This window comes from Rissa tridactyla, chromosome 1 (genome assembly GCF_028500815.1).
Source record: "Rissa tridactyla isolate bRisTri1 chromosome 1, bRisTri1.patW.cur.20221130, whole genome shotgun sequence".
Lineage (NCBI taxonomy): Eukaryota > Metazoa > Chordata > Aves > Charadriiformes > Laridae > Rissa > Rissa tridactyla.
The window spans coordinates 104,231,648-104,255,674 of record NC_071466.1 but is presented as its reverse complement, the minus strand read 5'-3'; the positions used below and the strand labels follow the sequence as shown (position 1 = coordinate 104,255,674).

Below are 24,027 nucleotides of genomic sequence, written 5' to 3'. Positions count from 1 at the left end.
AATGACAGTTGGACTACAAAATTTAAGACAGCTTTAAGTCTCAAGGAAGCATTTTGTTGCACTGATAAAATTATCAAGTATTTACTTGGTGTTTGATAATCCTTTCTGAGAATATGGTACAGAACTTTACAATCCAATTGACAAAAATGAGTAAATAAGAAGTTAAAATCGTTCCTGTGTATTGAAAATAGTGCTGTTTCCCATGGATTCCCATGGATTTTTTTCTCATAGTTGATTAATGCTGGTGCCTACAGAAGTTCTACTGCATGTCAGGAATCTATATGGTCTCTTTCCTATGCTAAATCCTTGATGCCTAATGCAAGTGAATTTACGCTTCATCATCTCTATCAGTCATCGCACTGGAAAGGTTTATTATTTCTGCAGTCATCTATTTTAATAAAAATTGTGGGAACTTAATTATCTCTGAGGCCTCTAACCCAAGGAAATTTGATTTCCACAGGAATCTGGGGAGGGGAAAAAAAATAAACAGAGCTTTTGAATGACATTGCTGGAGCTCAAAGGGTTTAACTTCTCATTCATTATGGAATTTGAACACTGTTGCTTACCATTGGAAAACTGAGTTTGCGAGCTATTTCTACGAAGTCTTCATTTCTCTCTTTAACTTGTGATTGCCCTGCAGCAAAATGACTGCAGACAAAGCAAAGACTGGATGTATGAAACAACATCCGAATTGCTACTGCACCTTTATTACCAGTGGCTCCTCCCATGCCAGTCTTTACAGTATCAACAGCAACATCCCTAAAAGAGGTAAACAACTATTAAAACTTCAAATACAATAGCACAGAAATTAACAGCTTTAACTATGTCTGAGTATGACATTATGTTGGTAGAAGAACATTTTCACATTGTTTTTTCAGCAGTAAGGCCACTGGGATATTTAAAAAAAATGCCAACAGCTATTCAGCAGGTAACAACATAACACTTCAGCTTTTCAAGCTTTCTTGGCAACTGCTGAACCATTTAAAAACTAAGATAAAAGAATTTAAGCAACTAGTTCCCCAGAAGATGGAACAGCTCTTTTAGAGCCCCACACGCTTCCTAGTACACTTGTTCTGTTAGCTTGTAATATAAAGCAAACTGAAGGTGACCCAGCTTGGGCACAGCTGTGTGTTCACTGACCTGATAAAAGGAGCATGCTGGGGCCTGATGAACACAAAAAGGCAGACGCCCACCAACTGCTCAGAAGCCAGCAGCACATACTTGTAATCTCTTGATATAGTCTTCTGCAGTTCAGCAGCCCAGAGCTTCTGATTGGTTGTGCTAGTAGTGAGATTAAAAATGCCAGTTTTAAAATAAATTAAATTAAGCAGGTACCTAAACTGTTGATCTGCTTGAATAAACATCATACAATAATCTTAACTAAACATTGGGGTAGTACGCCAAAGCCAAGTTGTGAATGGGGCTCAAATGCCTCTCTTTAGCAGAGACACAAGCTATAGGCTGTCATGACATTATCATTGCAATCAGCCTCATAAAATGCTGCCTCACTTTTCTCAACACCACAGACAATGTTAGGACCCAGGGCTACCTTTCCTGTATTTCTCAGGCTAGACTAGAGGAGCAAAACCTAAGAATTTTTCTAAGGAGTTACTTCCTAGCCTATAGTTCAGTCAATATTGGAAAATACAGAGATCTCCACGGTCTTAGATCAAGAAGAAACTTCCTTGGAGACCTAACAGACTACAGTTTTCAGAGCTAGCGTTGGATAGAAATGAAAAATATCAGACCTGGAAACAGCGTTAACTAGACATAGTGTGAAGATGCTTTTTCCAATGGGTTAAAGCTTGCTAAACACCAGAAAATATGCAAAATAGGCAGACAAAACAATGGACAAAGGGAATACAATCCTAGGACTACACATAAAGATTTCATCACTGGTATCACCCACCACTGGTAAAAATATATTTTCATAACCTGCTTTGCTAGGGTTGAAAAATCCAAACTCCACAATAATATATACATGTAATACATGGCACGACAGTGAAAACTGTCAGTACAGAAGGAAGCCTTGCTTTATACAGAACAAAATCTGATACAAGACACTATATAAAGGCATACCAACAATACATGCTTTTGGAAGGAAATTCGCAGGACTCGCTCTTCCCAGCAGTGGGAAGACAGACACTGAAGGACACTACAAGCATTGGAGGTAAATTAAAGTGTTAAACGAAAGAAAAAGTTGAGGGGCTGCTGAAGGTGCAATCCAAAATACGGTCAAGTACTGACGGTTTGGATTCTTGAGATTACATTAGACATGATCTAAGTGATCACAGCTTTGCTAGGGAAAGCTAAGTCAAGCCTGCAATCCTGGCACAGAAACCGGCCAGAGACAACTGGAATACAGTCAAAAATTAATCCAGACTAATCCCAACCATTACAAAACAGGAGAAAAAAAAAATTCACTCAGAAAACGTGATTATCAACTAAACCAGTACTGTATAGGTTGTATCACCTACCTGGCATTCACAATGTTTCCTGCATTTAACTCCACCATTTCTTCAAATCCAATGGCAAATATGTCTACAGGCTTACTTTTGCGATCTGCATTTAAATATTAAAAAAGCTATTTGTCATCTATAATTAACTTAAGAACCAAGACCTCACATCTCTATTTTAATGTTTATGATCTAATTATGAAAATCTGAGTTTTCAAGAAAAAATTGACAGAATACAAATCTTACCTTGGAATTCATGAATACCAGCTAACTTTGGTGCATCTAGAAGCCAGTCAGTGAGGGTCTGATTTCTAAAGGCAATACTTCGAAACTGCTTCCCCCCGTTGACGTTCCATGTCCCAACGCAGACTCTAATTTTTTTCGGTTTTGCATACTTATAAAAGTTTTCACACATACTCTTTAGCACTTTTACAGATGCTGCAAAAACATTTGAAAAGACGTTATTTTTATATAGCATGTTTCTTCAGAAAACTTGGCAATGAGATCTTTCCCTTAAAATAGCGGCAACAAATCCATGCACAGACATATAGAAAGTTAAACTGTGAAAGCAAGATGAATGCAGCTTTTCATGAGGGAAAGTACATTTGCAGATATATTACTTGTCTGGGTAGGATACTGACTGAATGAAAGACGGCAGTAATTTGTTCAAAGTAATATATATAAAAATAAATAGCAGATAAAAGAAACATAATTTCTATGTTTTATAAATATCTGTCATTCTTTCGCCCTATCTGTGATTCTCTATGGAAACCTTTATTTGTCACACCTGCCAACACAGATATCTACCTCATTTTCACAGATTACATTTACGAAATTCAATCTCCATTACAAAAACAACTTACAGATACGTTAATTTCTAGAAGTGTAAAAATGACTGATATACCACATTTACTAAAATAGACAAGGTACATTATTTTAGCGTATTAGAGTATGTCTGTCTAAGCCACAAATCTGAATTATTCTTTAGATCAGTTGAATTCCTAAAATTCTGCTTTAGTGAGGAAAGTAAGCTACGATTCAAAACAATTAAACTCATTTCTCTGTAACGCCAGCCTTCCTCTGTGTCTTGTTTCTATCTGCCAGATAGGAGAGAGAGTAATGACCCATGTGTAAAGGGCATTGTGAGTAACAAATAAACAAAAAGGATTATTCAGTGGTCAGACGCCAGAGTTACAGAGATTTTAAAGCCCCTTCATAAATCAGCTGCATAATATACTCACACAGATGTATTTCCTAATGCAAATGAGCAGATCTGATATTTTTATAAATTACGCTCCTTTTTTTCTTTAATTTCAGCGTAATAAAAATTGCATCAGGTGTAAACTGTATTGTTTGCATTGTACTTTATCTAAGTGATATTAATTTACCTATTTTGAATACTCTCAGGGTTACGGGTCTGTGAGAATCATATAAACAGTATCAGATAGAATTCTTCCCTTCACTGTGTGCTATCTTGCAAAATGGTCAGCTATTTTCATTCACACAATATTTTAATTCAAATCCCCCAAATAGGATGATTAGTGAGCTGTTGTTGTCTTTTTAGTTATTCTTTTTAAGTTTACAACCTTTAAATTTGCTACAGAATCTTGGCTACCCAATTAAAACAAAAATCAGAGATTTTCTAGCCCTCATGGTTTTGAAACAAACTGGAAACAATAGAAGAAAAAAATATATTGTATCTGTTGTTTGTGAACACTTTGACTGCTGAACAGGTCATATATCCATACACGGGCTAATCACACATAAAAGACAATGAACTGACCAGTGTCTCCTAGGGGTACTAACAAGCAGATCACGCTTGGGATCGTGCTTTCCTTATCATAATCCAGGTAAGTGAAGCCAAGAAAAGAGCAAGGAGCCAACAGAACACTTTACACCTTCAGGTGAGAGCCAAATACTGAGTCTACTTCTGAACGCATTTACACACTAGATAACAGTCAATTCAAGAAGTCCACCAAATGCCAGAAAAGCCTCCAATATTCAAGGACAGAAGCTACCCAAGCACCTGGCCACTGAAGAGAAACCAATCCATGAAATGCTGTAGCCACAACACATACGAGGACCCAAATCATCCAAAGGATTAGCTGAACCCGAGGAACCCAAAATAGCATCACAGAGAGCTTTGAAGATCTGCACAGATCAGCCTTCGTAGTACTCTGAGCAAGTTTAAAAGCAGAGTTTGGACTTTTATTCTCTCCACTTGAGTTCCTTCTCTTTCTTATGCAAATTTAGCAATTTTCAGATTAATTTTAAATAGTTACTCCAAATAATTCATATTTGCTACGAAGCAGCTGTTAAGAAAAGCGGTAAAATTGAATTATTGCCTATTTAACTCCTGACAGTGTCATGAACCCTTAATGGGAAAAATCTTACTAGGATAGAATCTATCTTTAGAAATGAACTGACAACATGCTTATTTCAAACACGAAATTCATACCTTTAAACTAGCAAGCTTTCTAAATTGTAGAATGACTTTTTTTCTAAATCAGAATACATTTTTTTAAAAGTGAAATTTTCACCTGTTTTCCAAAATACTGAATGAGCCAATTGTTTTTCCGAGCTCCTGAGCCTCCCACATACATTATTTTCCTACACATTTCTAGCTTTTTATCTTTTCAAGAAAATTGTGTCTCACTCTACAATGTTAAAAATCCAATCCATTACATTTTCTGTTATTTTGCAGCAAAAATACTGTAACTGCTGTTCATACTAGGCAGGCAGACACTTGGAAATTGATTCTACAAAGGGAACATTAACTTAAAATTCTTGGTGGGATATTCTGTGCAACTGAACTTGATTGAACTATTTTACTACATCATCCAAATTACTGTAGATATGTTCCAAAATATGGAATTTGTATCCAGATGGAACCCACAGCGAAATGTTACATCAGGAAGTTAAAAAATAGCTGACATGTATGACTCTTCATCAGTTGTGGGCTGGGCTGATATAGTCCAGGTGGTAACACTGTAAGTGACAATGTGACTGTTTATTCCAATAAACAGTTTTTAACACCGACAAAATGCCAGTGAAGCAGTTATTTCATGTGTATATTACCTGTGACTCAGATTTCATTATTTAAGTACTCAGTAAGAGTTAAGTATATGCAGTAAAACACTAATAGCAAAAGCAAAGCTAAGCTGAATGTAAAGGGAAAAAACCCCAACATTTAAAGCTCAAAAATACAGATGAAATAGTTTTGCAAGGGGGGGGGGGATAAAAATAAAAAGCTTTAAACACTTCAGATGTATTTGAACAACAACAATCTAGCCAACAACAAATCCTAATGCTTTCTTCTAAAGATCATCCCTTGTCAATCTTCAGTCCGTGGGGCCAGTGGCTACTACCCAAGCACACAGTTTCAGGGGATACTGTGCACAGTTTTGCTATTCTCTTAAAATGGGAGACTCATCTGAACAATTTTTAAGAGCTTCCTTGTTTCTTTCCCTCCTCCTCCTCTCCCTTTGTCTTATCAAGAATGTACTTTTTTCTTCTCACGCAGAAACCAAGCATGTGATCTGGTTTTACTGAACCTGCTTCCAAGAGGTAGCACAATGAATCCTGTTAAGGCAATGGCTCAGAAACAGCCGTTTAAATTTTCTCAACACATAGTGAAATCTGAACATAGGAGCATTAGGAATATTTTATTTTCAATAATGGTTTCTGGGAACAAGGAGATAATGCAGTGTTGCACAGCTGACAAGTACTCGTAGCCCTGCCTTTTAAAAATATGGAATATGTATATATCACATCTCTCCAAATGGAGCAGCTTCATGTTAAATTACAGCTTAAATTACAAGAAAAAGGAGAATTTCCACTAAGAATTAGAGAATTTTGAAAACAAAGTTCAAAGGCATTATGTCACTTAGGTTACTAACTTGCAATGATAATAACTAAGAGTTTTCAGAAGGTTCTTAAACTGAAGAGATCTTTCATGCCATTTTCCTCTAACTGGCTCATGCTGACACATTCTTATTACTACGTAACACTTCTTCATGTTCACAGTATTGCTGAATCCTCCAAAGCCAGCCTTTCATATTTTAGGCATCAACATCACAGACATTGGTCAAGATATTACGGCAATGTCTCAAAGCAGAAGATTAGGAGTTAACTATAAAGTTCCCTCTTCAGGCCTTCGATTCTCCAAGAGTTTTACCTAAATAGATGCTCTAATACTTTAATTTTGTGTCACGTGCAGAGGTAGCTGTACCTCAGCGGTTTTGGCTGTGCTTTTGCTCCACAAAACACAAGTGCCAGCACGTTATTTCAGACCATTCCAGTACAACATTAACCTTTGCTGGGAGATATCACAAAATCAGTCTGTTTCATACAAGAACACAAGCCGGTAGAGCCTTCTAACGGCAAATAAGATGCAGTTACAAATTGTGCTGAAGAATTTTACCTCTTATCCTAAGCAAAACATTTAGACAAAATAAAAATAAAGAAGCTCCCAAACCAGATAAAAAAAAGCAAATTCCTCTACAGCTAGGATAAAGCATTTGCAAAAATAAACCCCAAAGAACTGGTTGTCTCTTTTCATAACTCACACCCCAGCACAACTGCAACATTTTTCACCCCTTATATTTTAACTTTTCTTGTATTACAGAGCTTTTCCTAGATTAAGGAAATTTAGGGCACGGGAATGCCAGATCCAAACACTACTAGGAAAATGTGAGCCCACAACCAAATACTATGCAAACAGGCACAAGAAAAAAGCCAGAGAAGAACAATAGCTGCTCAGATATTTACAGCTTAATTTACTATACTATACCTGATTGTAACGATTGCTCTGAGACTATGGATGCAGTAAGAAGGAAACAAGAAAAAAATTAGTCAAGTAAGTAATTGTTTTTTAAAATTTTCCAGCAATATGTGAGAGAACATGCTGTAACATACCATTTATTACACACAACCATTTGCATCAGTTAAAGCACATCTTTTATGCTGCAAAATCTAAAACATTCCACAACAGTATTAACAAACTCTCTTTCCTTGCTTCTTTAATAATGGATTTACTTATGATGAAGTATCTCTCTAGTTAATTCACCACCTAGCAGACACTGCAAAGACGTTATGTTCAGTGAAGAGGGATTAATAATCCTCAGCTGACAGGAGCTGCAAATACTGAAAGGACAGCTTGCATTCACAGACAAAGTGAGAAGAAATGAAAACGACTCTCAACTAATTTTGAGGCAAGGCCGATTTAGCAGGTTTCAGATACGTAAAGTTACAATAACACAAAACCTTGTGGTAAAGAAATGAGAGGAAAACAAGTCTTTCAGGTTCCACATAGGAAATATATAAATACCCAGAAGATGAAGACTACAATTGGGCAAGAATTTTTTTTCTTGTGCTACAGATTTGCACTGACACATTTTTCTCATTCTAGCTTGAGAAATGTCCAGGAGAAAGGGGGGAAGAAAAAAAAAAAAGAAAAATTAAGAATGTTATTAACCCCTAAAAACGGCAATAACCCCCCATTTAAGACACTCTTGCCTGGGATCTTCTAAAGATGACTCAAATTTAAGTTCCTTCTTTGCCCAAGAATCAGCTCCTCTATTTTTTTATATCCCAGGAGAGTAGTCTAAACACAGCCCTAAACCCGGCCGACTTACTATTGCCCTGCCCACCAGACCTGCAGAAGGGTGGGACGTAACTGTAGTCCTGGGGTCCATGTAGGCTACACCTCTCTTTGGGGACGCAGGATGCTGTGGTTGAGCTCCCAGTTCTGATTAGGTGAACCACCTTCCTGTAACCAGACCACTCAAGTCCCACATGGCTACTCTGCCTAAGCAGGGTTTCTTATTGAAATCTCTCTGATTTCGAGGTAAAATTTCACCCATAGCCTGACAAGCTTTTGTAGCGCGCACGTTCCTGGGGAAGACTTCTTCTCACGAAAAGGACATTTTGCAATGGAAAATCATTCATCAGGAATCTTCTGATAGCTCCTGTTATATTAAATTTTCTTCCATTACCAAATCCCCTTTTGTTACTCAGTACCTTAGAAACCAAAATGAAGATAAATACCAACATTCTTAAGCTTGAGAAAATACTAAATGCTTTCTATCTAGTTTAACACCATGGTGAGAAGTTCTTCACTGACATGACAGATTCAATTAAGGAAGGCATTTAGCAAACAATAAAAAGCCCTAGTATTTTAATAAATCAGGATTTCCCCCCCCAAATTCAGCACATAATTGTCATGATTAACACTTGCTATAAATGGATTTGAAGAACTGAACAAAACATATCTAACACACATCTACCGTAAAGTTCTGGCAAATATGCTCTACAGATATTTACCTATTACACCACCAGACATGAACAAAATATAAACATTAAAGAAATTACAGCAGCATGTTAGTTTGGTAATATTAGTAAAGCAGAAGTAACTTTCATCTTTTAATAAGCCAACAGAACATAAGATAGCATTTATACTTTCCAATATTGCTTTGAAAACAGACTCCATACAGCTTTCTTACACCAAATAGTTATCAGACAGATTAAAATCCTGAAAGACACATACCGCGTAAACTGCTGGTGGTTAAGAGAGCCCGTGCTTTATCTGCTAAATCACTATTTAGGGTATTTCCCAATAACAAAACATCAATGGCCTCCTGCTTGGAGCTATCAAAAAAGTTATTTTGAATCGTTCTGGTCACAGAACGAGCACCATCCTTCAGCTTTCCAGCCTGTTAGGGAGGAACACGTATAAAATATTTTATGTTGGACACTGCTTACAATAACATTAGCAATATTCAGTAACATATTTGTAAACTGCATTAATGATTTTAAAATCTAAGGCAATTTCCTTCTTTAAGTGTTAAATAAAGTCTTCCAAGCCTACTGTACTAGGTGTGCTTTCCCTCACCACCCACAAATGATAAACAACACAGAAATACCTTCAAGGCATATCTAACAACCAGATTATTCCAGTTTAAATTCTTTAAATTAACAAAATACTGCAGGAAGGGGAATAATTTTTTGTTCCCCCTAAACCCTTGGTCTTCAAAAATTAAATTGGTATAGTGCCATGTTTAGACCGTGATACGGGATTTTGGGCTTTTCCCCAAATAGTGAGAGATGAGCAAGCACGTGAGTCCAAATGTCACGATACGTGAATTTGTATGTATATGCACATACGAGCATATTAGTTCAGAATTTATGTTCTGAAATATCCATGTTAAAAAAGGGATAGCTTCAACTTACTAAGACCCGTTACCTTTTTGAAAATAACATGCAAGTCTCATGCAGTATCCCAGGAGGAACACGTACACTAATCTCTAGCTCCATATGTACGAAGACACTGTCATTGCACACACTGCACACAAGTGACACGACTGAACAGTGCTCCAAAAGAACAGTGTCCAACTACCTGACCTAAACAAGAATCTCCAAGAGATGTATTCCTACTACAGATACTCTCTGTGGGTCAGGCACCTACAGGGTAACGTAATCAACATCTCCTGCAGTCTCATACTTGACTCAAAACCCAGCAGCGTTAATCTGTGTACACAGCACTGACAATGACCTCACAGACACAGAGACATTTTCTTGATTACAGGGCTTACTGTGCTTATATGTGTATTTTGCCTGTGAGGTGTATGTAAACACATGCTATTACATTTACAGGAAATACAGACTGTAACCCATCAGGGATGCTGCATGGTATTATATTATTATAAAAAAATACTCAAAGTTCACCGCTTGCATTGTTCATGAAGGTCTCTTGAATGCATAAGAAAAAAAGGCAAAAGCTTAAGAAAACTACAAAACCAACCCATCATTTAGTTCTATGAATTGTACCAGACAACAAGAAAGAAACTACTCTTTTGTCAAGCATAAGTAGTAGTAAACTGGCACCATGATTTTCGGAAGACAATGTGGATGAGGTGTTGGGGAGCATACTATTGCAATAGGATTTTAATAGGATGCTGCTCCCTTTCTGTCAGAAAATGTGTAACTTATGACATGATCCAAAAAAAACCACACTCACCATTCACATATCAGGCAATTAATTGAAAGGAACCCAGAGAAAGCAAAAGAAAGAGTAGGTAAGGAGTTAGATGTAACGAGTATTATAATACTTTAAAAAGGACTGGTTTTCAGTATAGAAATGTACATTAACACATTTAAAGTTAAAGTATTTTTTCTCCTATCCTACATTCCTTATTTTTACTTCTAAGTTCTCTTGGACTCTGAAGAATCAAAGTGACGAACAAGAAATGGAAACGTTTCAAACATCAAACTTTTCATTTGAGAAATGAGAATAAGAAATGCAACTTAAAAGCCACATTTTAAAACATATTATCAGAGTACTCAAGAAGGTATTGAGTAGTGACCTGGTCGAGCTTCATTGCCAGAATGGCAATTATCGTATGGCTTTCCAAGCGTTAAAGACCCTCTTCAAATAGATGGACTTCTATCAGGGACGCTGTGTTTGATTTATGAGATGTGGTACTCATTAATAGTTGTACCAGGGCAGGGATGCCTGGGACAATGATTGACTACTCTGTATTATTACAAAGACAGCAGAGTAAACGTTACTCTGTATTTTACAGATTTAAAAAGGAAGTGTAAATACAGTAAATACATTTGACAAATGAGAAAAAAATTAGGTAGCCAAATGAATGGCAGAAAAGTATTAATTTAGGAAAAGAAACAATTAAGGTTGAATGAGAAGGTCAGGAGAAGGGGAGACACCCCATTAAGTACTTACTGTAGTTTTCCAGATGGTCTGGGTGATACTTTTGTAAGAAAATAAAACTAAACATCTTTAACCAGATTCCACTCTATACCAAAATACAAGCAATTTCCAAATGAAGAAGTCTTGTATGCATCAGCAAAGGGTAGAATAAGCAACAAATCTATTTTACTTATTTTCTGTTTATGTAGCTTACTGCAATGCCTTGTGCATGTGCAGAGAAGGTCCCTGATATGGTTTGAATGAACAAGTGATGGAAGAACAAAACAGTCGACTAGAAGTACATAGTATATAATATGGAATGAGAAGCAGCGCATTATTAAATAAAAAGAATGGTACGAAAATAAATTCTTGAAGGAACTAAGGGCAAAAGTTGCGATGGTTCAACATTTGTTTGTCTTGACAGGTATCACCTGATAAGAGAGAGAATTATGGAAACAAAGAGAATTATGGAAACAAAGAAAGCAACATCGTTAGAAAAAAAATAAAAGACAGCATTAGAAAAACCTGAACAACTCAGGCATCAACAAAGACAAAACCAGTCAATGAGAAACAGAGCATTACACTGTCATGTAGTAGGGAATTGTTATCACAACATTAGAAAGCAAGGTAGAAACAGAATTTGGTTTTTTTTCAGTAATCACAAAACTAGAAAAAAAACCAGCTGGAGAAACATGCAAACAAAAACCACCCAGCTGCCACTTGTTTGATTTTGACACTGTTAACAAATGCTAAAAGCATGAACAACAACATCCAGTGAAACATATTTTAAAAGAAAGGTGATATAGTGAATGAAACTGAAACAATAGGAGCTAGAGGTACAGAGACAAAAAATGAAAATATTCAAAGGAACTAAAGCTGATTTGAATATACATTTTTCTGAACTATGATCTAAAGAAATAAAAGTTTTGAGTCTCATCCTTTCCTGCGGAATGGTGTTATCTGGGAGGCATGGACATGGCTGAGAATGGATGTACTGAAACAAGATCTGGTTGTCAACATAACCAACCTTTTTATGCTATTTTTTTTGTTTGGTTGGTTTTTTTAGGATTACAACAAAAGCATATTTTAAAAAATAAAATCTCATAGTTGTTATATTAATGACAGATTTTTTAAAAACCCATAGTGAATACTGCTAAAGTTTTTATTAAAATGTACTTTACCTTAGCTTTTCCTTCGAGGGCTCCAGTTCCAGCATAAATTTTACTGACAGAATCACCATTCACAGACCACATGGATCGGAAAACTTCCTGAAAGCGAGTAACCAACTGAGGTTTCTCAGCTAATCCTAATACCTCCAGTTGTTTTGTTAGCATCTGCAACAGTTGAAGACGACATTTGCAAAAGAAAAATCTTTACATGTATTCATTAAAAGGTACATCATATTTTTTCAGCATATACGCACACAAAAAAAATAATCTTTGGTTTATATGTATCATTCTGAACAAACTGACACTATGTTTGAAAGGCTGCATCGTACATGTAACTTTAGCACCAGTATTTCATATTCTTTTAAAGATAGGTAGTAATATAGGAAAAGAATTATGTAGTTGAATTGCAAATATTTTCAACTAAAAATTTACTAGTTACAAGGTAAGCTATTTTTGGTCCTCAAGTTTTTCTATTTACATAATTTATAATTAGGGCAATTCATATTCTTCCCAAAAAAGTGTAATACCAAGCACACTGACCTCTATTACCAAATGCAGCAGCAATAGAGCTCTGTGATCAGTGAAACGGCAACAGCTTCTGTCACTCACTCTGTTTTCATGCGTAACACACTGTAATCTTTACCTTTTTACCCTTCCAATCAATATACCTGAATTAATTTTCCATGATGCCCAGTCTACATTAGATGCATTTAAATTGTATACATATAATATATATAAACATATTATTTTACATTTAGGTACATTACTTAAAGGTAGCATTATGCTCACGGAAGTAGAATGGGACATTGGACCTTGTTTGAAATAGTGGTTTATGGAATCACGATTATTTTTAAAAAGTCTAGTAAGTTTCTAGTGTTTGTGGCTACCAACATAATACTGAAAACAAATTTAAAAAAAACCTAAATAAAAAAAAGCTATTTTCAAGAGCTTTTAAAAAAATCTTTAAAACCTTGAGGTTTCCAATGGCAAGAAGGAATAGTCTAAAAAGCTGAGCATAAAATGACATAAATACAAAATTCTGAAGGTTGGGCAGGAATTAACAAAAGTTACAAAAGGAAACTTGCAGCCAAAATTAAGCAGAAATAAACAAGAAAATAAGCTTCAGAAATTGGGTGCTTCATCTCATAATTTTAGGTGGTCATCCAGAGCTCAGTACTTGTTACATGAGGTACCTATCATGTTAAAAAAGTAAGAATTTAAATATCTCATTTAAATAGAAATTTAAAATTAAGCAAGCAGCTCATTAGAATTTACCATTTTCCTTCTAGTTAATTAGTTTTATACTTTTAGCTCTCATATTCTAGCTGAAATCATAATTCAGCTCTTACCAAGGAAAATTTGGCACACCTGGCCAAAAAAAAAAAAAGACGACAATATTTAATCCAGTTCTTAAAGAGTAAGAAAGGAAAACATAGGGCTGCAAAGCTAAGTTTGCCATGTAAGTACTATACGCATTAAAAGTGTATAAAGATTTGTTCTTATGCCATAGCAAACTACTGTATTATCAGTCAAAATACAAGAGGCAATGTTTCGCATGGCTTATTTAAGATAACCTAATTACTTACTTAAAGCTTGCATCTCTATCTACAGTGAACTGTTAAACTCCAGCAAACAGATTTAGGGCCAGGAAAGGCTTTAAGGTAATCATTTGTCTCTCCCATGGTAAAGTCAATATAGGACGGACAGCTATACAAACTACATAATGCAATAAAATGCTGTGAGATTTTTCAAAACATGCCACTACTCAACACACAGTGAACTAAAGAAAATAATAAGAATCCTAAATTCCACCAGAATTTGTATAATTAGCAGGTACTAAGAGATGTGCTTATTTTTCTTCATTTTAGTAATTAAAAGGTGTGACCCCCCCATGGTACATGCAGAGCTGAAACAATGGAGAAAAAAGGCATTAGATCTCTCAAACTGTGTTGTATCTGCTACAGTGTGTACTGACGTTGAATGTTAAGAGAAAAATTTTCAGAGTATTTGCATGAGGGTAAACAGTTCAGTATTCTATTTGACTAAAACACCAATGAATTGGCAACAGTGTTCACTAGGTAAACGCAGCAGCAAATCACTACACGTTTCAGAATCAGAAATGTTTGCTCTACAGCCGATGGATATTGCAGTTCTCACAGAAATTCCTCCTATAGACACTAAAACAAGAGCATTTTAATTAAATAAAACTCAGAAAACAAAAGAATAATCCTTTTACTTTGATGTTACAGCACCCATAATTTTTCATTTTTAAACATGACAAATATTTTATCTTTAGGAGTCAAACTCAGCTTATTAAGATGAGTGGAGCTGTCAAAAGTTTTTCAGAGCTGCTCTTTTAGCCCAGTTGGTACTATTTTACTCCATCAATTTCGATCAGGTTCATGTGTTCAAGCTCTACTTCATAAGCCTGCAGGCCAGAACCCTGGTTTCAATAGCAAGCCAGTATGCTGAAGTACAACCCTGCAGGAGAGCCGAATCCCACGGTTAATTTCCAGCTACTTAATCTGAGCGGGGGCCAAAGCCTCAACCATGATATCCCATGAATTCCCATGCAGAATTCACAGCACAGTGCTGTGAAAATATGAACACACAGCACTGGCGGATGCTAAGAACAGTAATCCTGTGTGCTGAAGAAATTCATCTAAGAGTAACTGTGAATGCAAGTGGGTTTGTGAGGACTACAATGCTGCTACCTCTTCTAGAATTGCAAGCCTGAAACTTGACATAAGAAACTGACACCTAAAAAAGAATGAATATTTTTCATAATGCTGCATGACTACTGTTTAATTACAACTACTGCACAATTACTGCTTCTGCAGCTACTGAGATCTGGGACAAGGAAAGTATCATGCTATAAATCAAACTGCCATCAACAAAACATTTTAATTAATCTTTCATAGGGAAGGTAATGCTACTTTTACATTGCCACAGAAGCATTGGGAGCAGTCGTGTATCTGGACACTGTTTTTCCTACCTCTAAGCCAAAGAAAGCCTGCACGCTGTTTGTTCTATCCAGACAGTCCAAGCAGTTTGTTCTGACAGTACCGCTTTGAGATCTGTGCCAAGGACAATGAGAGACAGCGAGAGAAAACAACTGAAATAACTCATTTAACATAGATATCATCAACAAAGACAGGGACATCAAGATCTGAATCAGAATAGTAAATCAGGGTATTGTCAGTGCAACGTTACTGCCATCGCAAGTATGTTTATAAAGGCGTCGGCAATAGAGGCTTAGCTCCAATAACAGCAGTGAATTTTGCAGCAGTGTTCGCTATACAAAACTAATTTATTTTCTGTAAATAACGTGGTCTTTCTTCTTCAGTTTTTCTCAATTCTCCTTGCTTTCTTGGTTAAAGTGTTATGCAGGATTATGTTTTCTTTTCAAACAATCCAACTAACACACTTCCCAAGAATCTCAGAGGGAAATAACAACACTTAGTTAAAACAAAAATGGAAAAAAAATTAGGACAGTTCTAGGATTTGTTTAACTAAACTAAAAGTAACAAGAATTTGTGATAAAACTAAAGCCAATTTCAACCCCTCATTACTTTCTCTTTCCTCCCCAAATAAAAATGAAAAATAAGCCTCTCCCCCCAGCTCGACAGATGCTTGAGATCCTCAGGCACTCTGAGCTGCTCCCCTTTCTTTGAGAGAAGGCCATTAACTCATGCTATAAAGCTCTCAAGAAGGACCGTATTAGGCAACATCCACGTTCTTCTTGCCTGGCTAGGAGTACAAAATTCTGATGCCTCTCCGAATCATACACACTTATTCCTCACTTTCATCATTCCCACTACACACTTTGTCCAATTAAGTCAGTAATGCTTCATCACATTTACTTGGAGATCTAACCATAAACTGTAGAAAGTTTTGAAGAACTTTTTCCAAGACCATTTTTTATATTACTATCTCCGTATTGGATTTGAAATACAAAGCAACTTGCTATCGTGAAAAAACAGGGAAAACCCCTGACATTCTCCAGAGATGGTCCATGAACTTATCAAAATCACAGAATCATAGAATGGTTCGGGTTGGAAGGGACCTTAAAGATCATCTAGTTCCAACCCCTTGCCATGGGCAGGGAGACCTTCCACTAGACCAGGCTGCTCAAAGCCCCATCCAGCCTGGCCTTGAACACCTCCAGGGATGGGGCATCTACACCTTCTCTGGGCAACCTGTTCCAGTGTCTCACCACTGATCGTCACTGTATTTTTAATTAACACAATTCTTCAAGCTATCACAAGTCGCAGCCTGTTTTGCTTTTGTTCTGTTCTCCACTGAGACCAAATGGTGTTCTCCCAACACAAAGTGTCAACACCACTTTAAAGCTTTTTGGAGGATGGTCAGTGATGTTTTGAGGTGGAGGTGGGACCTAAGCACCCTCCCACTAAATCTAGTCTTATTCAGGCCTACCACAACCTGCCTCTGTGGGATTTAATCCCACAGCCAGGTTAGAGCAGAGAGTGGCACTGGAATCCTCCCCTCCTCTCCCGCTGCACTAGAAGATGAAACCCCACTGCACGTGGCACAATCCCCTCACTCAACAATTCTCTTTCTCATGGAGAACCTCACTCAGCAGTTTGCTCTGGTATTAATTTAAAAGGAGGAAGGGTGTGGAAGGGAGAAGAGCAGGAATGTTGCCTGTTTCTAGCTCTGCTTCCCTTTTCCTGTTGAGATAAGCACAAGCTTTGCTCTAGGAAGCGGGGTGAGGAAATAGGGACAGAAGTACAAGTAGAGCAGGACTGGGAGGTACAGAGCAGGGCAGAAATCACGCATTCCATTCACATTTTGTGGAGAATTGAATCTCACAAATGAGGATCCAGGTGCAAGCAGATTTAGAAAAAGATTGCACTGAACACCAGCATTTACAACAGACAGAACATGGTATGCTCCATTGCTGAGGAAAACATGAATAGCATTATACAGAGAGATGGAAAAATATTCATTCTTTAATCCCATGTGCACTCTTGAAAAAAGACAATTACCCATTTTCACCAAATGGTGAGGTCAAATGCCTGAAATTAAGTCATGCCCCATCAGTTTCTCAAAGAGATTTTCCATTAAGATTTTAAGAGCATATACAGAATGAGACAAAATTTTAATAAAGTAAAAGTAAGTTCTCTTTTGGTGGCTGAGCGTCATCTTGGATACAATAAAACCACAATAACAGAACTAATATTTTTTCTCTTATCTTTTTGCTAAGGGGTCAAAAACATCCTGGAATCATAATTTAATTTGAAGAAATTTACGGAAGTTATGCACACAAACCTTTTAACTTCCTTTCCATCAAAATAAAAAAATCCACACTCTAAGAATTTCTGGACTTGAGGTTTAAGCACACTGTGTAGTTTTTCTGCCTTTCCACCTTTAACCATTTGATGATAGTCGAAGTTCACCATTTTGATATCAGCTGAATGTTCAGATGCTTTCAAATGGCTCTGACATTGTAAAAAGAGAAGAAAAAAGTATAAATATACCAATAACTGAATATAGAGTAGTATAAGCTAAATAAGAGGCTACATATATTTTTAAAGCTGTTTTATTAGCTATCTTGTTTATTGCATGCTCTCTTTTAGGTAAACTTAAACCATTTTTACCACTATTGTTCAACAAATCACTCAGAACTGATTCATATTTTGCCTGTGGTTTTTCTTGTCACGATCAAAGTCAGTTTTTTCCTTACTATCCCAGGGGTCACTAAGACAGTCTGCAGCCTCTTCTACTGTTAAAACACTTCAATTTGCAGAGAGCTATTTCAGTGGAAACGCCTTTCACTAACAGTCACCATTTTAGATATACCTGCCAGCAACGGGGACCGAGTAAACACTCCATAAGATACTACTGAAAAAAACAGACAAATTACTTGGGTTGCTGTGGAGGGTGGCTTGAGCAAAACTTTCCCTAATATTCCCTGAAAAACCCTGAAGTGCTCACACAATCTTTGTTGGCAAAGCTATGATCCGCATTGGGCACTGACATGCATCTGGGAGCACTAACGTCTCCCGCCAGGATAAGTAGATACAGAAAAAATACCAGTGAATGGTCTAAGATATTCAACCATTACAATACAAAGGGAAAAGGAAGAAGGGAAAGGCAAACAACAGATGGCTATTGACATGTTCTCTGGCTTCAGACAGAACTTCTCAAATTGTCGGTATTTATGGACTACAATGTGACAGCTATTTTTAACCTAACTAGCAGGAGTTCATGAAAATGACCACTTACAGTTAACATCTTCTGAAGAAACATTTCTATTTAATCATGAAGCGGCTTTTATGTTTAAATTGATAAATTAATTTGTGATTTTTTAAAAAAATATTAAGGAATATATCCAGGAATCCCAAGGGAAAGATTTTTAAAAAGAAACATCACAGTATTAAACACCACAAAGAATCATTCATTTATTCACCAATTTTACAGTGCAAAAAATATTTATTTTACAAGTAAGCCACTAATAAGCATGAAATATGAAAATAACTGAAAATCCCTCAACATTGTCTATGTTGCTGTTACAATTTTTCAGCAAAGTAACCAATCTGAACATAATCAAACACTAGTTATATAGAGAGCTTTTAAAAATTCGTTTCACATTATATATCTTAAGCAGTGCTTTTATGATAAATACAATTTTAACCACAAGTGGTAATAGCTCCATAACATAGCAAAGCTGTTTCTTTTTTGAAATCTACATAAAAGCTTCATCGCAAACAGGCAAATTCCAATGATATGCACAGAGAGAGAATTGTCATACTCACCTGAAAAGCTTTGCTGAGCATGTGCTCCCCTTCTTTTGCCCCCAGTAAATTTACAATAATTTGCTTGCCATATAAATTTTTAAGAGTTTGGAAATGCCTGTTAACAAAAGAAAAATTCCACACTCATTTTCTGGCATGCAGAAAATTAACATGAACACCTGCAACACTTGACTGAGACACTGCAGAAGTGTACTGGGTACTCTAATAATTGCCGCAAGCCTTTTATTATGTCACGTCCAAACAAATCAATGCAACTCAATAATAGCATACAACCATTGACTGCTATTTAATTAGCATAACAGCACCAATTTAACAACATACGTTTAGTTAAAACCATAAGGCTGTGAAGCTGAAGTGTGATGGCAGGAATAAAATCAAAATATAAACTTTACTTTTATACGGCAGCTGACAAATACAGGTTATTCAATGTAAACATGCTACATTTTTTGTTTTCAATTTAACAAAATATTTCACTATTTTAAATTTTCTTCAATGTTTTCAACAAAGCACTCAAAGGCATAAACAATCCTGTAGAAGTTTGAAAAAGCTGCCCAAGCAGCCCGTTGCTTTGCTGAATCACACATTTTTATAGACTCCCAGTTGGAATAATATATCCCATCCCTCTGATGTATCACTTATCAGAGGTTTGTAGTGCATTACCAAAATTTAAGACATTCTTTCACCTGTCAAAAGCTGGTGCATTCGCCTCAAAACCCCTTGACATTCTGACACGATGGGATCCCACCTATGACATGGAGACCACATTAAATTATTTGTCTTTACACATTTGATTAATCATTCTTCAAAGACTTCTTTTGATCCTAAATATGATCTGAGAATTCCCTTCATTTGCTAAATGAAATCTCCAAAATTAATTCTGCTTGCTACAGTGTGCATTCTTTTTATAAGCTTTCTTAAATTCCTCTTCTTTTTTCTAAAAAACACTTTTTTCATTTAATATACTTAGTTCTATCATCTAATTACTTTTTGTTTTGAGTAAAAGGCACGTAAAGGTTTCAGTAGTTCTATTGCAAAATGCTTATATGTCTAGTTTAGAGAACCTTGAGTCACTGTGAGGCATGAAATCTTTTTTATCTTCCCTGTAAAAATTGTATCGCAGTGTTAGCTGCTGATACAATCCCTCTTTCAAGAAAACTGAGATAAAATTATATTACAGTAACTCTTGATCCATATTGACTTCTTGAAAAGACTTATGCTCAAGAACAATTCAGAAGAAAATAGTGCCTTTGGGTGCCCTTAGATAACCTATTTTAAAATAGCAATTCAAACAGAAAACCTCAGAATTTCAAAGAGAAAACATCTAAAAAGCAATGGACGTTCAAATATTGTGCAAAACAGCATTCAGAGACTCGAGAGTAGCAGGCTTGGTGAATTAAACAATAACACCAACTCACTTCCAAAGGATAACATCACCCTGACAGTAACTGTGCAGAAGAGCCTAAAAGTAACTGTAAGATGTTTAAAAAGACACGAATAAGAATTATCTGTATATTTAAATCTACCTCCTGCTTACCTGCAAGCCTGGCTGTTCCCAAAATAATGGAACAGATCCTCGAATCTGTATGAACGATGACACAGAGTCATCTAAAAATATGACCTGTTAAGAAAAAAAGAAAAGCATGGTATTAATAGGTTTTATAGAGTGTAAGGTTTTAGGTTTCTTAGCTTTAGCAAAATATAGAGGAAAGAAAACTTATTTACGTATTACATATTCTACACCACAAGCTAAAATATTGTATTCTCTAAACTTTTCTCTCTATCCCCTCTGAACAATTCATAAAAGAAGTTCTGTCACTCCCATGCTTCCTTGCAGAATCATGATTCACAACATCTAAGAAAATACAGCAGGCTTTTATTATTTGGGACTGAATTACTTCTGTGCTAAGAGTAACTTGTTTTAAATAACTTGGTAAGACATTCCTGTAGGAACAGTCAAAATGTACATCAAGGAACAGAAAATAAAAATACAGCATACTCAGAACACCTGCACAGATTTTATGTAACAGAATCCAAAATACAATGGTCTATTAAGTATACAGGAAAGGAAACTTTAAATGGAATGATATGCCACAGTCATCTAGTGGCATTAGCCTGCCAAGAAACTTGGACAGAGAAACTGTAACAGTGTTCTGACTAAACTCCTGAAATGGGATGTTGCCCTGGTTTCAGTTGGGAAAGAGTTAATTTTCTTTCTAGTGATTGCTGTGAAAGGAATGTCAATAATACCTGTTGGTTTTAGTTGTGGCTAAGGGATGTTTACACTATTCAAGGACTGTTTTCAGTTTCACATAGAAGAATAGACAGAATGATGGAATGGCCAGTGAAATATTCCATACCATGGATCTCATGCTCAGTATATAAATCGAGGTTAGCCAGGGGGTGGGAAGCCATGATCACTGCTTGGGACGGTGCCAATTCACCAGGCAGTGAGAGTGACCCCTGCCGTTATTGTTATTATTATTGTTATTTTTCCTTTTCTGTTATTGTTTCTATTAAACTGTCTTTATCTCAACCCAGAAGGGTGGGGTTTTTTCCTCCCTTTCCCCTCCCTTTTTCCCCTCTTTCCCTTCACCCTTCCTGGGGGGAAGAGTCGGTGGCTGCATGGTTCTAGTTGCCAGCTGAGGTTAAACCATGACAGATGTGTACAAGCAAAACCCTTCCTGGATAAAATCCTACTGAACTACCTAGGCTTTGCAATGAGTCAGTGAGTCAACCAAAGATACCTACTCACGTGAATACAGTTTTGCAGGAACAACAGCTTGGAAACTAAATTATCGTAAGAAGTGAGCAAAGAAAGGCCAGCACAGAGTGATTTAACAGCTTCTTGCATTTCTTTATAATAAGAGCAAAGATATGCGATGAAATGCAGTGGAATTGCAGTGGCTTTAAAAACTACCTTTCAGAGGAACTGTGTTGAGTAATCATAGGAATGCTTTTATCTTTCCTGAACCACATGGTACTGTGTATTTGCCAAAAATTTCTTGCTTGTTTCTAAGCTCTTTCACTTTGCTATTTGCTCAGGCCAAAAGAAGTACACACTCACCTACAGCTCAGGAGGCTAAAAGGACGTACAGCCACCTGCAACAGTTCAGCTGATGGATAACAGCTTCTTAAGCTATTGAAACTCAAGACCCATCCATGTTCTTACCCTAAGCTACACCAAGATCATCAAATTATGTAAGCGACTTAGATTCCTTATTTAGCAGCAAAGGAACTATTCCGATATCTGTGTGTTACAGACTCGAGTTGTGATCTGTTGATTTAGGGCAAAAAATTATCCACACACATATCTTATCTATCAGTCAAGCGATGTGCACTCTAGTGTAACATACCTGCTCTGTTTCAACAAAATTAGCAACATGACCATCATCATTTGTCCCCCGGACATTAAATCTGGTGCCAGCCCGTTCACAGCTTAGTCGTGAAATGAGACAAGCCTTTGCCTGCTTGTGAGCCGCATAAATTGTCCTTATCTCCACTCCTCCACACATGAGACGTAACAACCAGTCGTCACAGTTCACACCATAGTGCTTCAGATGTAAATGCAGTGACTGGTTCCTGTCAGGGAAAAAAAAAATAAAATAATTACTGGAAGGAAATAAAACATAGCTCAAATTGTTACACCAGCTACTAACTTCTTATATTCTACACCCACTACTACGAATAAGAAAAGAAAAATACTCATGTTATAATTTTATGATATAACTCTTATTTAAACGTACTTGAAATAGCAAAGTTTACAAGAGAACAGATTAAATGCTCACACAATAAGAATATGGGGTGAAGTCATGAATTTTAATGACCTTAAAAAAATAACCCTTATAGCCTCTGCTCTTCACCCAGCAAAAAACAACACTCCAAGCTTGTTTATATTTCTCCACTCAGCCTTGCTTTGAGAAGCCAAAGATTACAGACTCTGGGAAAAGCAAGCCAGAATTCCAATTATGGGGTTACTTTTTGTCATGGGTAAAGCACCATTCAATTTCACAACATCACAAAATAAAGCTAGAAAAAAAAATTCTTGTCAATATACATTGATTATTTCTATTATACATCACCATAACACATCACTTGCCCAGACAAGCTTCCAGGAACACATTCATAGCCAACTGATTTTCAAATTTCTGTAAATATCAATTTCAGGGTTAAGTCTTGGTACATTATATACTGCACATATCATTCTCTAATACCAATTATTGCTCAAATGAAAGATCCACAGTTTGGATACACCTGTGCATTAAGTAGTACCAATCAACAGTGTAGTAAGTAAATACAACTAAAGTTTGGGTTTTGTGAATGTTTTTTTTTTTTGTTTTACCTCACTCTAGTGGGGCCTGGCTTTTGATCTTCTTCGGAAACATTCACTTGTATAAAAAGGAAGTAAAGTTTTCTGCATAGCAAAGAAAAGTAAACTCTAGTAAGACGGCTGGTTTCGTCACCGCCCAGAAAATTCTACCATAATTGCAAATAACATATATGGCATAAAGGTTGAAGCTATTCACTTTTATTTTAGCCTTTTCATTCTAAATTTCCAATTTCAAAACAAAAAAAATCTGTAACTTAGCAAACACTTCACTTCAATCACTAATGAAGATTCAAATCCCATGAATCAAGTATGCATTCACTTTACAGAAAAGTATATAGATGCATTACAATAGAAGACTGAGAAAGCAAACAATATTCTTTCCCTGGGCAATCAGAGACTGGAACTTTTGAATAGAAAAGGCCCAAGAAAGCTTACTCAAGTGCATAAGCAGAATACTTTCTGTTATTGACTTTTAGCATTTACATTTCTAGATCTTGGAATCTAGGACATTCCATCTACCTCCTGCGAGGACTGATTCTTACTGAAAAAAAAAGAGCCAGGTAACTTAAGAAGTTTTATGACAGGCGTC

The 24,027-nt window shown here is 36.4% G+C and overlaps 1 protein-coding gene across 12 annotated transcripts in view; it reads right to left on the bottom strand.

Moving 5' to 3' along the window:
* Window positions 1–24,027, bottom strand: part of SYNJ1 (synaptojanin 1) — a 70,161-nt gene that overhangs the window by 31,414 nt on the left and 14,720 nt on the right. For 10 of the 12 annotated variants that reach the window (XM_054193667.1, XM_054193671.1, XM_054193661.1 and 7 more), the window contains 13 exons: window positions 22,465–22,690; window positions 20,646–20,729; window positions 19,795–19,856; window positions 19,112–19,208; window positions 17,625–17,794; window positions 15,328–15,409; window positions 12,345–12,497; window positions 9,004–9,169; window positions 7,249–7,272; window positions 2,703–2,894; window positions 2,478–2,562; window positions 1,141–1,281; window positions 567–759 (listed from right to left, as the gene is read on the bottom strand). In XM_054193667.1, coding sequence (XP_054049642.1) covers window positions 567–759; window positions 1,141–1,281; window positions 2,478–2,562; window positions 2,703–2,894; window positions 7,249–7,272; window positions 9,004–9,169; window positions 12,345–12,497; window positions 15,328–15,409; window positions 17,625–17,794; window positions 19,112–19,208; window positions 19,795–19,856; window positions 20,646–20,729; window positions 22,465–22,690 — 1,675 coding nt within the window. The remainder of the gene's footprint in view (window positions 1–566; window positions 760–1,140; window positions 1,282–2,477; window positions 2,563–2,702; window positions 2,895–7,248; window positions 7,273–9,003; window positions 9,170–12,344; window positions 12,498–15,327; window positions 15,410–17,624; window positions 17,795–19,111; window positions 19,209–19,794; window positions 19,857–20,645; window positions 20,730–22,464; window positions 22,691–24,027) is intronic. The other 2 variants (XM_054193668.1, XM_054193696.1) reach the window with 1 other exon arrangement.